This window comes from Sceloporus occidentalis, unplaced genomic scaffold (genome assembly GCF_023333645.1).
Source record: "Sceloporus occidentalis isolate IW3139 unplaced genomic scaffold, rSceOcc1.0.p SCAF_1, whole genome shotgun sequence".
NCBI classification, from domain to species: Eukaryota; Metazoa; Chordata; class Lepidosauria; order Squamata; family Phrynosomatidae; genus Sceloporus; species Sceloporus occidentalis.
The window spans coordinates 3,622,503-3,640,823 of NW_028316981.1; the positions used below are offsets into that span (position 1 = coordinate 3,622,503).

Here is an 18,321-nt window from a genome sequence, read left to right on the forward strand (position 1 = left end):
CCCACAACATTCTACTGTCTGCCACCAGCTGACTCCTGATTGGCCGTGGCTTGCTTCCTCCTGATTGGCTCTTGCTACCCACAACATTCCACTGTCTGCCGCCAGCTAACTCCTGATTGGCCATGGCTCTCTTCCTCCTGATTGGCTCTTGCAACCCACAACATTCTACTGGCTGCCGGCAGCTGACTGCTGATTGGCCGTGGCTCTCTTCCTCCTGATTGGCTCTTGATACCCACAACATTCTACTGGCTGCAGCCAGCTGACCCCTGATTGGCCGTGGCTCGCTTCCTCTTGATTGGCTCATCCTACCCACAACAATCTACTGGCTGCCGCCAGCTGACTCTTGATTGGTCGTGGCTCACTTCCTCCTGATTGGCTCTGGCTGCCCCCAACATTCTACTGTCTGCCGCCAGCTGACTCCTGATTGGTTGTGGCTTGCTTCCTCTTGATTGGCTCTTGCTACCCAAAACATTCTACTGGCTGCTGCCAGCTGATTCCTGATTGGCCGTGGCTCGCTTCCTCTTGATTGGCTCTGGCTACCCACAACATTCTACTGGCTGCCGCCAGGTGACTCCTGATTGGCCGTGGCTCGCTTCCTCCTGATTGGCTCTTGCTACCCACAACATTCCACTGTCTGCCGCCAGCTGACTCCTGATTGGCCATGGCTGTCTTCCTCCTGATTGGTTCTGGCTACCCACAACATTGTACTGGCTGCCGCCAGCTGACTCCTGATTGGCCATGGCTCGCTTCCTCCTGATTGGCTCTTCCAACCCACAACATTCTACTGGCTGCCGCCAGCTGACTGCTGATTGGCCGTGGCTCGCTTCCTCTTGATTGGCTCTTCCTACCCATAATAATCTACTGGCTGCCGCCAGCTGACTCCTGATTGGTCGTGGCTCGCTTCCTCCTGATTGGCTCTGGCTACCCCCAACATTCTACTGGCTGCCGCCAGCTGACTCCTCATTGGCCGTGGCTAGCTTTATCTTGATTGGCTCTGTCTACCCCCAACATTCTACTGTCTGCCAATAGCTGACTCCTGATTGGCCGTGTCTCACTTCCTCCTGATTGGCTCTGGCTGCCCCCTTGTCACACCTTGTCATTCATCAGAGAGTTCACACGGGAGAGAAACCATACAAATGCCAGCAGTGTGGAATAAGTTTTGCTCGCAAGTCAAATCTTAAAATACACCAGAGAGTCCACACAGGAGAAATACCATACAAATGCCAGCAGTGCGGGAAATGTTTTGCTGGCAAGTCAGCCCTTATGACACATACAAAAGTCCACACAGGAGAGAAACCATACAAATGCCAGTAGTGTGGGAAATGTTTTGCTTGCATGTCACACCTTAGAAAACACCAGAGAGTCCACACAGGTGAGAAACCATACAAATGCCTGCTATGTGGAAAACTTTTTGCTCACAAGTCAGTCGTTGTCATTCACCAGAGAAGTTCACACAGGAGAGAAACCATTTAAATGCCAGCAGTGTAGAATAAGTTTTGCTTGCAAATCAAATCTTTTGAGACACCAGAGAGGCCACACAGGAGACAAACCATACAAATGCCAGCAGTGTGGAAAATGTTTTGTTCACAAGTTAATGCTTGTAATTCATCAGCGAAACCACACAGGAGAGAAACCCTACAAGTGCCAACAGTGTGGGAAATGTTTTTGTAGCTGTCCAAATCTTTTGAAACACAAAAAGTCCACTCAGGAGAGAAACTATACAAATGGAAGCAATGTGGAAAACGTTTTGCTCACAAGTCAAACCTTGTCATTCATCAGATAACTCACACAGGAGATAAACCATTTAAATGCCAACAGTGTAGAATAGGTTTTGCTCAAAAGTCAAGTCTTTTGAGACACCAGAGAGGCCACACAGGAGAGAAATCATACAAATGCCAGCAGTGTGGATATTGTTTTGTTCGCAAGTCAACCCTTGTAACTGATGAGAGAAACCACACATGAGAGAAACCATACAAGTGCCAGGATTGTGGAAAATGTTTTGTTCACATGTCACACCTTAAAAAACACCAGCGAGTCCACACAGGAGAGAAACCATACAAATGTCAACAATGTGGAAAATGTTTTGCTCACAAGTCAGACCTTGTAATTCACCAGAGAGAAACCATTTAAATGCCAGCAGTGTAGAATAGGTTTTGCTCGCATCTCAAATCTTAAAGTACAGCAAAGAGTCCACACAAGAGAGCAATTATACAAATGCCAGCAGTGTGGGAAATGTTTTGATCACAAATCAGCCCTTGTAATTCATGAGAGAAACCACACAGGAGAGAAACCATACAAGTGCCAGGATTGTGGGAAATGTTTTCCTAGCTGTTCAAATCTTTTGAGACACAGAGAGTCCATACAGGAGAGAAATCAAACAAATGCCAGCAGTGTGGAAAATGTTTTGTTGACAAATCAGCCCTGCTGATTCATCAAATGATTCACACAGGAGAGAAACCATACAAATTTAGGCTGCATCAATAAAAGTATAGTGTCTAGATCAAAGGAAGTAATAGTGCCACTCTATTCTGCTTTGGTCAGGCCCCATCTGAAATATTGTGTCCAGTTCTGGGCAACACAATTTTAAAAGGATGTGGAGAAACTGGAGCGTGTCCAAAGGAGGGTGAATAAAAGTTAAAGGGTCTGGAAACTATGTCCTATGAGGAACAACTTAGGGAATTGGGGATGTTTAGCCTGGAGAAGAGGTGATATGCTAGCCCTCTTTAAATACTTGAAGGGATGTCATATTGAGGATGGAGCAAGCTTGTTTTCTAATGCTCCAGAGAATAGGATCCGGAGCAATGGATGCAAACTGCAGGAAAAGAGATTCCACCTCAACATTAGGAGGAACTTCCTGACAGTAAGGGCTGTTCAACAGTGGAACAAACTCCCCCGGAGTGTAGTGGAGTCTTCTTCCTTGGAGGTCTTTAATCAGAGGCTGGATGGCCATCTGTCGGGGATGCTTTGATTGTGATTTCCTGCATGGCAGGGGGCTGGACTGGATGGCCCTTGCGGTCTCTTCCAACTCTAGGATTCTATGAAAAATCTTTTGAGCCACCAGAGAGTTCATCCAGGAGAGAGACCATACAAATGCCAATAATGTGGGGAATGATTTGCTCACAATTTAGTCCTTGTATCTCATCAGAGTGTCGATACAGGAGCGATAACACACAAATGCCAACAGTATGAAATGTGTTTTGCTTCCTGTTCAGTCTTTTTTTCCACCAGGGATTCCATACAGGAAAGATACCATACAAATACCAACAATGTGGCAAGTGTTTTACTTCAGTTACCAGCCTTACATGCCACCATTCCCATCCATACAAGAGAATCCATATAAATGTCAGGACTGAAAAAAACATTTTCCTCAGAATTCACACCTTTTGAGGCATCATAAAATCCACACTACAGAGAAACTGTAGAAATGCAAGCAGTCAAAAATGCTTTTTGGGTGAGGCAGACGTCATACATCTTTATTGTAATTTTTAAGCTCTATTATAACCTTTAATGCTATTTCTGCTACAAAATTTGTGGATTTAAAGTATCTTGCTCTAACAGGAACATTCACTAAATGTTTGAATAATTTGGAGTATTCTGTACCCTTCATTGCTCATCCAGAGTCTGTGAAGGGCAGCATCGTTTATGAAGCATTGGTATTTGTATTGTATTTGTGCTGCCATAATTCAACTGGTGGTGACCATGAGGAAGGATGCTGAAAATGCATTTCTGTCTCATTTCTAGCCCTACATTGACACACAATATTCACTGACTCCTGAGTCAACTCCTGATCCCCCCATCCCAGGGAGCCTAAATTAAATGTTTTTTATCCTGTCTCCCCAAGTAAGTGAAAAAGAATAATTTGATCTGGGGACGTCTGTCTTAATTTCCACACTGGAAAATATATTTTGTGTAATTGAATGACAAGCTGTGAGCAACTGTGGTTGGCACTTAATGTAACATGCTTAATGGCATCACTAGGGGCTCATCCCCACATCCTAACTTTTAGCCCCCAAATCTCATGGCAGTCCTGGGACAATCACAACTTCCTAGAGAGAAACAGGAACATCAGAAAGTTGGCAACCAAAGACATATTCACACTAATCAATTGTATGAGTGTGTTGCTGTGTTAGCAGTGTGTTGCTGTGTGCTCTTAAATGACTCCATTTCATCCTGAAGTGACCAGTGGAGTGCCACAGGTATCTGTCCTGGGCCCAGTGCTATACAACATCTTTATCAATGGCTTGGATGATAGAATAGAAGAAATAGTTATCAGATTTGCAGATGGCACCAAATTAGGGGTTACTAATACCCCAGAGGAATGAATCAAAAATCAAAGTGACCTCAATAGATTAGAAAGCTGGGCCAAAGCTAATAAAATGAATTTCAACACAGAGAAATGTAAGGTACTGCTCTTATGGTGGAAAAATGAAACACACAAATATAGGATGAGGAACACCTGGCTACGTGTGAAAGGCATCTAGGAGTCCTAGTAGACCACAAGTTGAACATGCGTCAACAGTATAATGTGGCAGCTAAAAAGGTCAATGCTATTCTTCACTGCATGGATCGAAGTATAGTGTCTAGATCAGGGCTGCATAACTTGCACTGAGGCTTCTGGGAGCTGAAGTCCAAAACATCTGGAGGGGCACGAGTTGTGCAGCCTTGGTATAGATCAAGGGAAGTAACAGTGCGCTCTATTCTGCTTTAGTCAGGCCTCACCTGGAATACTGAGTTCGGTTCTGGGCACCACAATTCAAAAAGGAGGTTGATAAGCTGGAGCGTGTCCAAAGGAGGGTAACTAAAATGGTGAAGGGTCTGGAAACCATGCCTTATGAAGAACGACTCAGAGAGCTGGGTATGTTTAGCCTGGAGAAGAGATGGTTAAGAGGTGATATGATAGTCCTGTTTAAATATTTGAAGGGATGTCATGTTGAGGAGGGAGCAAGCTTGTTTTCTGCAGCTCCAGAGAATAGGAAATGGAACAATGGAGGCAAGCTACAGGAAAAGAGATTCCACCTCAACATTAGGAGGAATTTCCTAACAGCAAGAGCTGTTTGACAGTGGAATACACTCCCTCAGAGTGTAGTGAAGTCTAATAATAATAATAATAATAATAATAATGTTTATTTATATACCGCTTTTCCAAATTAGATCAAAGCGGTGTACAACAGGAAGTACAATACAATAATCCAAAGTCAAAATAAAACATAACAGGCCTCTTTCCCCCTCAAGATGGTGGTCGGAAGGAGGGCTCTTTGTCTTTCCAGGCCAGGCCTCTCTCCCCCTCAAGATGGTGGTCGGAAGGAGGGTTCTTTGTCTTTCCAGGCCAAGTCTACCTCCTTGGAGGTCTTTAAACAGGCTGGATGGCCATCTGTCATAGAATCGTAGAGTTGGAAGAGACCGCAAGGGCCATCCAGTCCAACCCCTGCCATGCAGGAACTCTCAATCAAAGCATCCCCGACAGATGGTCATCCAGCCTCTCTCGGCAATGCTTTGATTGTTGGACTGGATGGCTCTTGGGGTCTCTTCCAACTCTATGATTCTATGAACAATACCAACCCCACCTTTCTCCCAATGGAGGGACTCAAGGTGGCTGACAACATATTTAGAATATTACAAATTAATGTTAAAGCATTAAAATGTAAATGTCTGTGTGCGTGTACAATTTATAAAGTTACACATTAGGACTGGAGCGTGGCTTTGGTATGGCTTCTGGCCTCTTAGGACACATGCATCATTTAAACAGCATACTTCCAAAGTGACCCAAAGAAGCTTTATTTTGTACAGGCCTAAGATTTGCCTCGATTGCCACAAGTCTCCCTGAATGTTTTGTCATGTGGATTCAGTTTTAATGTGATAATCCTTTGGGGCTTAATTAATTATTTTCTTTTAAATTTGAGCAGAAAATAATATTCGGAATGCCATAAAGGGTATGCATACTTTCAAGTTCTTTTACTTCCACTGGCTTCCAAAACCAACCAAAAATACTGCTTCACTTAAGTTCTGCATGACATTTTCTATGAAAGTGGTAACATTAACAACCTGGATCTTTTTATTGATATCTTCTCAAAAGCAACATATCTACAAACATTAGACATAGGCGAAATATTTCCTGACAAAATGGTTGTTCTTTCCAATCACATCACAAGCCTTGCATGCTGCAGAGTTGCTAGTGCGGTGAACTTGGTGAGTCACTATATCGGAACTCAGGGGCTGTGCAGATTGGCATCTTTGGATGACCTGGGGGCAGAGTTGGGGCGTAGCATCTCCATGATGCACACTCCAACTTCACCACCAACTGATGTGACACCGCATGCTGCACAACATGACATGCGGTATAACTGCTCCTCTGGCACTGTCTCGATGCCATGGCAAAGGAGTGCCAAAAAGCTGCAGCTTTTTGCAGCTCCTTTTTGCACTGCAAAAAGACTAGATCGGGGCAGTGGCACATGGTTGCTGTGGCCCCAATCTGGCGAAGATGAAGACAGCTGCAGGCCGCCTCTTCAGGGATGGTCTGCACAGCCCCTCAGTCTTCTAGACTTTTTTGCCTTGAAGACATGGGGAAAAGTGTGTCCTGCTGTGTTTTTCTGGCTTTTGCCTCCCTCCTGCCTAGTCTTGTGTGCCTGGTGAAGGTGGTCTATGCTTTGCATACAGAAGAGGCATGGCATGACAGACTTGGTACCCAGCCTCCATACTACCCCATTGTCTTTGGATGGCCTGCTCCTTGCACACACCAGCCTCTATCTCTTCTCCCCAAGAAAGATCAAAGGACCCCCTTTCCTCTCCTAGGAATATAGGAGGGGGCTTTTTTTCCTCTTGTCCCCAAATCTCCTTCTTCTCTAGGAAGCACATGTCCTGTTTACCTTAGCTGCCAGAGAGCATGGAGCAGGAGGTCGGAGTAAAAGTGGTAGCAGAGCATAGGCAAAACTTACAGACTACAAAGTCTAGTTGGATATCAGGAAGCCAAAAGGGATAAGCACAGACAAAGTTCAAAATACCGTTCCAAGGGTCTAGTAACCGGAGTCCAAGTTATCAGGGAGATATGAAACAAAGTAAACAGCACTAATTTCCAGAATGGATTGTCAGCCGCACTGAATTGAAACAGCTGGGTCCTTTTAAGAAGTTGTGGTGTGCCTCAGCTGTTGTCGATTAGCCATCGTCTGGGCCTCCAGCCAGGATGAGCATCTCAGGAATTCCTTGGTGTGTCATCTCTCAGCATGCCCTGGGATTGGTATGCAAGATCTGTCTCTTCCTTCTCTGAGTCCTGCTTCTCTTTAGAGACAGCAAGGGAGTCCCCCAGCCCAGGGTACTCCCCTGAATCTCAAGGCACCCCCATGTCTATCCCTGGCTCAGACTCAGAGTCCCTATCCTCATCAGCCCCAGGGCAGGCCATGACAGTGTTGGGCCATGTGTAATCAGAAATCAACATGCGACATGCAGAAGACATATACTAGGAACAGGTCACTGCTGTGAAGTTCAGTGTAGGCTGCAGAGAGAAAAATCTTCCCACGCAGAAGCTGCCGGCAAGACAAGAAACTGCTGGACTGCTGAGTTCTCGCACAGAGGCTTTAATCTTGATTCCAATATATACATCAAACCATCAAAGTGCTTTGACAGACTCCTATTTACAATACAATCACACTGAGCATTCAGCTCACACACTTAGATACAAGATCTCCCACTGGGATTTAATAATAATAATAATAATAATAATAATAATAATAATAATATGTTTTATTTATAGACCGCTATTCCGCAATGATCATAGCGGTGTACAATAAAAATTGCAGTACAAAATTAGCCCCTACCCACCCCCTCACTCCCTCCAGGCTGGATGATGACAGTTGGCCGTGGAGGGTGGTCCCGATGGTGTTGGACCTGCCCTCTCACTCCCTCCAGGCTGGACGATGACAGTTGGCTGTGGAGGGAGGGCTCTGTCCCTTCGGGGCAGTCCCGATGGTGATTGGACCCGCCCTCTCACTCCCTCCTGGCTGGACGATGACAGTTGGCCGTGGAGGGAGGGATTTGAGTCCAACTCCCTATTGGTGTGACACCCAGTTCCCTGTCACCTCATAGCTGTGACTCTGCAGAACTGATGTTCGCTGGCTTCACCTCCTGCCCCTCTGTCATCAGCTTCCTGTGACTCAGGACTCTTCAAATGTTGAGTCACCATGCCTCCCTACTGAACTCAGGTTACCTTTTCACCTTTGCTCCAGTTTTAGGTCATAGCCACATCTATGACATTTTCTTACCCAGAGTGCACTTTACTCTGACAGGCAGCACAGCTCAGCCCTTTCTGCTCTTAGGTTTGTGCCACAGTCTATTGTAAAGTCAAGTCTTGTGAGGTTTAGGTCCACTTCAGTCAGTCTGGCTTCAGGCCTGGTTATGGGCCAGAGGCAGCTTTGGTCGTTTGGTACATGACCAAGGCAAGGAACTGGGCAAACTCTAGAGCCGGGCATTCTCTTTCTCCCAGCCAGCTGCCCATGCCAATTCCCCTCCTGCCCAAATAGGTGGGAGTAGATGGACTTCAAGAGTCCCTTCTGACTTGAGGGTTCGACAGGTTCTATGGATTGCATCCTGCCACCTTGAATCCACCTCCCCATCCTTTCAGGGCTTTGATGCGTGGGTGGCAGATTGAGGAAGAGGAAAAGAAGAAGTGGAGGTCCCCAGGTCCTCCTGTGGATGATGGGCTCTTGCTCCATTCCTGCTGCCACCACTTGTCAAGATTATCTGGGAGTAACGTTTAGCCAGGAAGGGAGGGGGTCTAGTCCCTCACCATGACTGAAGGAGCTCAACCAATGAGAAGAAGGGCCTGGCAGTGATCTGGATCTTGAAGGTGATGGAAAAGTGGTCCTAGAAGGGGGGCTTTGGGGGAGAGGGAACTTGGAGGCAGATGGAGGCAGCCCTGGCCTCTCCTTCCCAGGCACCGATGCAGCGGTTGGCTCCAGGGTACACAACCTCAAATGACCTGGTGCTGAATGCTTTAAGCCAGACATTGGCAACCCCCGGCCCGTGGGCCATATGCGGCCCGCGGAGGTGGCAGAACCGGCCCCAGCCCGGTCCTGCCGCCGCCGCTGCCACCAAAGCAGCCTCCTCCTCCTCCTCCTCCTCTGGGCCTCCCAGGCTGCCCCCGGCCCTTCTTCCGCAGCGGGGAGGAAGAGGAGGAGGCCTGGCTTCATCCACCTCCTCGCCCTCGCTGTTCTTAAAGGGCCAGAGGCAGCCTGAGAGGCCGCTTGGCCCCAAGCTGTCCTGGCCCTTTAAGGGCAGCGAGGAGGAGGAGGATGAAGCCAGGCCTCGTCCTCCTCCTCCCTGCCGCCGCGCTAAAGGGCCGGGGCAGCCTGAGAGGCCTCTTGGCCTCAAGCTGTCCTGGCCCTTTAAGAGCAGCGGCGGCGAGGAGGAGGACAAGGCCTGGCTTCATCCTCCTCCTCGCTGCCACCCTTAAAGGGCCAAGGGCAGCTTTGAGGCCCAGAGACCTCCAGGCTGTCCCCGGCCCTTTTTCCGGTGGCGGGGACCAGGAGGACGAGGGCAAGCCTCATCCTCCTCGCCCCCGCTTCTCTTAAAGGGCCAGGGGCAGCTTGGAAGCCTCTTGGCTTCCAAGCTGCCCCTGGCCCTTTAAGAGCAGCGGGGGTGTGGAGGACAAGGCTGGCCACTGGCTGGAGCCCAAGAGGGAAAGGAAGCCTTCCCATGGGGTGACTTCCCTTCCCTCGTGGGCGGCCAGGGCCCCTGGATGGGGCCCAAGGGGAAGGGAAGCTTTCCCATGGGGTGACTTCCCTGTCCTTGTGGGCTCCCAGGGTGACCCGGGCCCCTGGCTGGGGCCCAAGGGGGAAGGGAGGCCTTCCCATGGGGCGGCTTCCCTGCCCTCTTGGGCTCCCAGGGTGGCCCGGGCCCCTGGCTGGACCCCAAGGGGGGAGGGAGGCCTTCCCATGGTGCAGCTTCCCTCCCCTCTTGGGCTCCCAGGGTGGCCCGGGCCACTGGCTGGAGCCCAAGAGGGGAGGGAAGCCTCCCTTCTTGGGCTCCAAGGGCTCCTCCTTTCCCTCTTCCTCCTCCTCTTCTTCCTCTCTTCCTCCTCTTCTTCCCCTCTTGTCTTCCTGCTCTTCTTTTCTCCTCCTCTTCTTCTTCCTCCTCCTTTCCCTCTTCCCCTTCTTCCTCTTCCTCTCTTCTTCTTCCCCTCTTATCTTCCTCCTCCTTCCTCTCTGCCACTTCTTCTTCTTCTTCTTCCTCCTTCCCCTCTTCCTCTTCTTCTTCCCCTCTTCCTCCTCCTCTTCTTCCCCTCTTCCTCCTCCTCTTCCTCTTCCCCTCTTGTCTTCTTCCTCCTCTTCTTCTTCTCTTCCTCCTCTTCTTCTTTTCCTCCTTCTTTTCCCTCTCTTCCTCCTCTTTTCCCCCTCTTCCTCCTTTTTCCGGAGGGAGGCCTGGGGCCGCACAGGCCGAGAAGAGGCCCACGGAAGCGGCCTGCCACCTCCTGGGCTCCTCCACGTCCCTTGGAGCCCTTTTGGCTGAAGGGAAGAGCCGAAGGGAAGGGCCTGGGACGAGTGCCCAAGCCCTTCCCTTCGGCCTCCCTCCCCTTCGGCCAAAAGGGCCCCTTGGAGCCCGTTCAGCCGAGGGAAGGGACCGAGGAGGAGAGGGCGGGCACAGCCTCCTCCTCCCCATGGGGCTTCGGTGGAAGCTCCTCCCCCAGCGTGCGGCTCCGCCCCCAGAGGGTGGAAGCTCCACCCCCCGGCTTCGGCCCCCCAGTTGTCTGAGGGACAACAACCCGGCCCCCGGCTCAAAAAGGTTGCCTACCCCTGCTTTAAGCACAGCTTCTATTATCTTGCACTGTTTAATCCTTTCTAAATCAAGGCTTCTGCTCTTGTGACATCCAAGGAAAACCATGTCAGCTGCAAAGGATGACGTGAGTCAGGGCAGGATGCCGGAAAATCCAGGACTTGACTTCCTACCTTAGTAGTTATCAAGGACTCTGACGTGATAGTTGGGCTTATTGTTAAAATTAATTTATCTTCATCAAACTGGAATAGATCATAGAATCATAGAATCATAGAGTTGGAAGAGACCGCACAGGTATCCAGTCCAACCCCCTGCCATGCAGGAAATCCAAATCAAAGCATCCCCAGCAGATGGCCATCTAGCCTCTGCTTAAAGACCTCCAAGGAAGGAGACTCCATTACACTCCGAGGAAGGAGTGTGTTCCACTGTGGGTTTATAGACAGAGAAGTCAACTCAGAGACGCCAGGAGCCCGATATGATTGCTTCTAAAAAGAGCCTTTAGAGTGTGTTCTGCACAATCCTGAACAGAGGAAAAGCAAAAGGAGAGGGGTGGGGTAGGGGCAAAATAAGGGCATTGCCTTCAAACCAAGTGGGAAACCTGGCTGTGCCCCCCCATAGGACCCTTTTCTCCCTCCTCCAGATGTCCCCAACCAGCCTTCCCCTCTCCCTTCAGTATCCCCCTTTTGTGCCTTCAGTATCCCCATTTTGAGAAACTCCCATCCTTCTTGAACTCCCTTCTCTTTTAGTATTCCTGACCATGGGATCACCCCCAGTATTTCTCTAAGTTTACGAACATCAGCTCTCCTAAAGTCTAGAATGCATGTCTGACTATGCCTGGCTTCTCCTTTCCATTGTATAACAAACTCCAGGAGAACATGCTCACTTCCACCTAATGATCCCACCACTTGCACCCCATTAACCAAGTCATCCTTGTTGGTTAGGATCAGATGTAAAATAGCTGACCCTTTTGTTGCCTCTTCCGCCTTTTGGACCATGAAATTGTCTTCCAGGCAAGTGAGGAATTTACTAGACCTTGAGGATTTTGCTGAGTTTGAATTCCAGCAAATATCAGGATAGTTGAAGTCACCCATCACTACTACATCTCTCCTTTCTGAGTGTGTGGTTATCTGTTCTAGAAAGACATCATCCAATTCCTCAGTCTGACTTGGGGGTCTGTAGTAGACTCCCACCATAACATCCTTGTTGTTTCCCTCCTCTTTAATTTTTATCCAGATGCTCTCCACCTGGCTTCTATGATTGATGTCCTGGATCCCTTCACTGGTGTAAATGTCCCTGACATATAAGGCTATTCCTCCTCCTTTCCTGTTTGGCCTGTTTCTCTTGAAAAGGTTATACCCCTTTATTTCTACATTCCAATCATGAGATTTATCCCACCAGGTTTCAGTGATGCCTATTATATCATATTTGCTTTGTTGTGTTAGTTCAGCTTGCTTATTTCCCATGCTCTGTGCATTAGTGTAGACACATCTAAGACCATATGTCCCCTTTACTTGCTCCCTGTGCAAGGTTTTTTGCCTCCCACTTTTGGGTCCTTGCACTGTTTACCTTGTTCCCTCTATGACAGTTTGACTGTTTTCTACAGTGCTTTTGCCTTCCAGATTACTGTTTCCCTCCCCCACATAACGCAATTTAAAGCCCTTCTGATTAAATTTTTGAGACGATTGGCAAAAATGTACAACTGGCATGAGATGCAATCCATCCTTTGCCATCCTGCCTCTGTTTATAGACCTCCAAGGAGGGAGACTCCACATCTCCCATTGAGGGAGTGTGTTGAACTGTCAAAGAGCCTTTACTGTCAGGAAGTTCTTCCTAATGTTGAGCTGGAATCTCTTTTCCTGGAGCTTGCATCCATTGTTCCAGATCCTGTTCTCCCAAACAGCAGAAAACAAGCTTGCTCCCTCCTCAATATGACATCCTTTCAAATAGTCCCTCCTCGTGGAATCTCAGACCATGATCCAAAAACCCAAATCTTTCTTGGTGGCACCAACTGTGGAGCTAGTTATTGACATCTGCTATTTTTCTCTCCCTTCCTGGACCATGCCCTTCAAGTGGGAGAAGAGATGAGATTACAACCTGTGCATCCATCTCTTTCAGTTTCCTCCCCAGAGCCTCATAATCCCTTCTGATATTCTGAAGTCTGTGCCTTTAAGTATCATTGGTTCCCACATGGACCAAAAGAAAGGAGTAATGGTCAGTAGGCTTGACAAGTCTTGTCAGTCTCTCTGTCACATCATGGATCCTTGCCCCAAGGAGACAACACACCTCCTGAGACATCTTGTCAAGCCCACAAACCACTCATTCTGTATCCCTCAGCAAGGAGCCCCCCACGACCACCACACGCCTCCTCCAAGGCTTAGCAGTGGCTGTTCACTTTGGTGGTACTCTCAGGCTCCCCTGCTCTGTCCCTGAAGTCTGTCCCTGTTGCTCTTCCTCATCATCCATGATACTAGAGATTCAAATCGATGCTGTAGCTGTAAGCTCACAGAACGATCCCTGGTTTCCCTATTTCTGTGTGTGATATTCCTCCAACCATCTACCTTCTTGCATGTGAAGTGACGTCCTCCTCTCCAGGAACTTCCTCTGTGTTTCCCATCCAAGACCATCCAATCTGTTCTGTCAAGGGAAACCTCTTGCTCACTAAGATACTGAAGTGTAGATTCCTGGGCCTCCAGCTGCTGTACTTTCTCTTCTAGGAGGGCTACCAACTTGCAGTTGGTGCACGTGAAGTTCCCCATATCCTTCGGGAAGAACGCAAACATCCCACAAGTGTTGCAGGTGACTGCAGCATGTCCCTCAGTGTCCGTACTGAGAAGTCTTAAGGAGGCACTTAAACAAGACTGTGGGCTTCCCCTGCTAAATACCAGCACAAAGAACCCCTGTTGGCTTAGCATTTATCCCCAAGCTCTGTTAGCAAGCTCAATCAACTAGGCCTATAGTTGTCTAGAGAGCTCCTGGCTACTAGCAACTTCCGGAGGCAAGTCTTTGACTCAATTCCTCTGAGCACAAGTCCCCACAAGCCCCTTAAGGAAAAAGAATAAGAAAAAGTGAAAAAGGAAAAAGGAACCCCTCAAACATTGTTACCAGGTCACTTTCTCTTCTGTACTCCAAAACCTCCTTGACTATAAAAGATTTTTTAAAATGTGCGCACATCCGCCAGCAGTTATATAGAATTAGGCCTCTAGCTCTGAACCCTAGTGACCCAAAGAACTGGCTCACAGTTTAAAAAGTTTAAGTACTCATCCAACCAAAGTTGGCACAGAAAACCAGCCTTTTTTCTTGCAGGGAATGATCTAGTAATACTCTGCCAGCAGTTATATATCCAACCTAGGATTACCCTGCCAGGCAAGCTAACATTGGTTTAATGGATCACATCTGCTCCACCTTGCCAGGTGCATGTTTGAAAATCAATGGATCCATTGTTTCTACCACCTAGAAGGAATTCTCCAGGAAAATGTTCAGGACCATATAATTGCCCCAGTCAATTCATCAGCCGTGGTCCGGCTAATATATGACTGCATATATAAAATTTAGAAGGAATACTATAATGTAGTAGGTAACAGAAAAACAGAGAAAATCATACAAAAAGTGAGTTCCAACTAACTGGACAGAAATTTGGAGATATACAACAAGATTCAAGATTGTTGTTGTCGTTGTGTGTCCTCAAGTTGTTTCCAACCTATGGTGACCCTAATGTAATCCTATCACAGGACTTTCTGGCAGTGAGAGGGTGTGACTTGCTTAAGTTCACCCAGTGGGTTTCCATGGCAGAGTAAGGAATTAAAACCCACTCTCCAGAGCCCTGGTCCTATGCTCAAATGTCTGCACCATGGCGGCTCTCGAGATTAAGATATATTATATTAATGCATATATGATATCAAGCAATGACCTTGGAATGAAACAAAACAGGAGACAAGGTTCAATATGATGTTGTGTATTTTATTTTTTAAAAAATACTATACCAAAACAGTGTAATTGCAGCATATATATTGTCTAACTGTAAAGTCTTGATGAATGATAGTGATAAATTGCTGAAAAAGGGAATAGTGTAACTGAACAATGATGATTAAGGGGGAAAAAGACTATAGTTTCCCTTGTAAAATATTGTTCTCAAGTGTCTAACATAGTCCAATGTTTTTGGCTTCAGAAATGGCCTGTTCTGACTGGTTGCATTCTGTTTTGGCTTTTGCCCAGTGCCCTATACCAAACTGCTGTTGGTCTTACTGCAGGACAGAGGCAGCCAACAATAAGATCAGTTACTCTCCCTTCCTCCCTTCACAATCATAGGGTCTTAGCAAAAAGAGAAAGAATCACCAAGGAGGAAGAGGAACAAGAGGATGAGACAATCTTCACACTCCTCAACTGTAGCTGATGATTAACCCCAATCCTCTTCGAACTTGGCACCTTCTTGTACAAGCTTGAAGGTTGAAGCAGAGACTATGCATGATACATACCTGTGCAGGCTTCACACCTGGAGAAATAATTGTGTTTCCAACAAAACAATAACAGAACAACACTTGATCAAGTAACCATTTGGGTAGCAAATAAATGCACCCTGTCTGCCTGCCCCCAACAGAGGATCAAACCCCAAATGCAAAATATTTCGAATTACAAGGTTTGAAACATAAATAGAATCAAATGCGATTTTAATAGGGCATTTCAAGAAACAATCAAGATGTGTGAAGGTTGTCTCTCCAAACAAACATTTTCCACACTACTGGTATTTCAATGGTTTCTCTTTAATTTGGACTTCTTCATGCCTGAAAAGGTGTGAATTTTCAGAACAACGTTTCCCATAGTCCTGTGGTTTATATCTCTCCATATGAAGTCCCTCATACCTGAAAAGGTGTGAATTTTGAGGAAAATATTTCAAATGTGACAATTGAATAATTTCTCTCCTTTGTGGATTCTCTAATTCTTCAAAAGATGTGAAATTTAAGCAAAACAATTTCCTCTCATTAGGCATTTGTATGGTTTCTCTACTGTGTGGACCCTCAAGTGACTCTGAAGCTGTAACTCGTGAGCAAAGCCATTCCCACAATGCTGACATGTGTACGGTTTCGTTCCTTTGTGGACTCTGACATTTTTCAAAGAATGACTTCTGAACAAAAAATTCCCCACACTGCTTGCATTTCTATGATCTCTTTCCTGTGTGGACTCTCTGGTGTGGTTTGAAAAAAAATCCCATACTATTGGCATGTGTATGGTTTCTCTCCTGTGTGTACTCTCTGATGGAATACCATGTGTGACATTTGAGGAAAAAATTCCCCACACTACTGGTATGTGTATGATTCCTCCCGTGTTGACTCTCTGATGCCTCACAAGAGCTAACTTGTGAACAAAACATTCACACTGCTGGCATTAGTATGGTTTCTCTCCTGTGTGGGTATTCTGATGAACCACAAGGACTGACTTGTCAGTAAAATATTTCCTACACTGCTGGCATTTGTATGCGTCTCTGCTGCGTGGACTCTCTGATGCATCACAAGAGCTGACTTACGAGGAAAACGTCTCCCACATTGCTTACATGTGTCTGGTTTCTCCCCTGAGTGGAGTCTCTGATGTTTCCCAAGACTTGATGTCTGAGTAAAACATTTCCCACACTGCTGGCACTTGTATGGTTTCTCTCCTGTGTGAACTCTCCCATGAATTACAAGGGCTGATTTGTGAGCAAAACATTTCCCACACTGCTGGCACCTGAATGGTTTCTCTCCTGTGTGGACTCTCTGATGAATAATAAGATGTGACTTCTGAGTAAAACACTTCCCACACTCCTGGCATTTGTATGGTTTCTCTCCAGTGTGGACTTTCTGGTGTCTCAAAAGTTTTGAACAGTTAGGAAAACATTTCCCACACTCGTGGCATTTGTATGGTTTCTCTCCAGTGTGAACTCTCTGATGAATGACAAGTTCTGACTTGTGAGCAAAACATTTCCCACACTGCTGGCATGTGTATGGTTTCTCTTCTGTGTGGCTTCTGAGATGGGATACAAGTTCTGACTTATGAGCAAAACATTTCCCACACTGCTGGCATTTGTATGGTTTCTCTCCTGTGTGGACAATCTGATGTTTCGCAAGGGATGATGTCTGAGCAAAACATTTCCCACACTGCTGGCATTGGTATGGTTTCTCTCCTGTGTGGACTCTATGATGTATTCGAAGCTGTGAATTCCGAGCAAAACACTTCCCACACTGCTGGCATTTGTATGGTTTTTCTCCTGTGTGGACTCTATGATGTCTGACAAGAACTGACTTGTCAGCAAAACATTTCCCACACTGCTGGCATTTGTATGGCTTTTCTCCTTTGTGGACACTCTGATGTTTCTCAAGGGATGATGTCTGAGCAAAACAATTCCCAGACTGCTGACATTGGAATGGTTTCTCTCCTGTGTGAACTCTCTGATGATTCAGAAGGACTGACTTCCGAGTAAAACATTTCCCACACTGCTGGCATTTGTATGATATCTCTCCTGTGTGGTTTCTTCTGTGATTCTCAAGTTGTGACACTTGAACAAGGCAGTTCCCATATTGCTGGCATTTGTACAGTTTCTCTCCTGTGTTGACTTGCTGATGCTTCATGAGGTTTGCTTTTTGAGCAAAAGCTTTTCTGCATTCCTGGCATTTGTATGGTTTCTTTCCTTCATGGATTTGCAGGTGCTTCACAAGGTTGGTTTTCTCAGTAAAATATTTTCTGCACTTTTGACATTTGTAGGATTTCTCACTTGTATGCAATCTCTGGTGGTTCACAAGATGCAAACTGTTGTCAAAACATTTGCCACTCGCACCACATTTATATGGTTTCTTGCTTGTGTGGACTTTCTGGTGCTTCACAATGTCTGCTTTTTGAGCAAAACCTTTCCCATACTGCTGATATTTGTAGGGCCTCTTGCCTGCATGCACCCTCCGATGTACCTCAAGCCATGCTTTTTGAGTAAAACATTTTCCACACTCCAGACATCTGTAAGGTTTTTCTCCTGTGTGGTTTATCCAGTGGCTCACAATGGCTCTGTGCACTTTCAAATGTGCCATAAGTAATGAACTGTATGCAAAGCATTTCCTACACGTCCAGCATTTGTATGGTTTCTGCATAGTGTGAGCTTCTTGGTGGGTCACACTGTTTAATTTATAATCACAACATTTCCTAGAAATTTCACAGTTAAAATGTTTTTTTCCAGAATGGCGCCTCTTGCAAGGTACAAGTGTCATATTTTGAGAAAAACATTTCCCAGATACATTGCATTTGTAGGGCTTCTCTCTGTTATTACTTTCTGCTTCTGAATGTTGAGCTTGCTTACTAAGTTCTAGTTTTTGCCTGGAACAATTCCCATACGTTTTCCTCCGGTTTTCTGCTATGAAGAAGAAAACGAGAAAATAATAATTGTGTGAAAAACCATTTCTGAGTATGGGAAAGAGTTGAATGGATTAAAACCAAACAATCATAAAGACAAACGAAGCATCAGAACAAAAGAAGAGATGCTATACTCCCTCTTATACCTTAGGTCCAGACTAACTGATAGGCTGTATCTCACCGTAAGATTCTGCC

The 18,321-nt window shown here is 46.5% G+C and overlaps 1 protein-coding gene and 1 pseudogene across 1 annotated transcript in view; one reads left to right on the forward strand and one right to left on the reverse strand.

The window, feature by feature from the left end:
• LOC149320404 (uncharacterized) overlaps positions 1-18,321 on the reverse strand; it is a 59,233-nt gene that overhangs the window by 31,749 nt on the left and 9,163 nt on the right. Inside the window, exon 5 of the mRNA XM_089500369.1 lies at positions 16,307-18,127. Within this exon, the coding sequence (XP_089356495.1) occupies positions 16,307-18,127 (1,821 nt within the window). The remainder of the gene's footprint in view (positions 1-16,306; positions 18,128-18,321) is intronic.
• LOC149320406 (uncharacterized) lies at positions 1,066-2,536 on the forward strand (annotated as a pseudogene).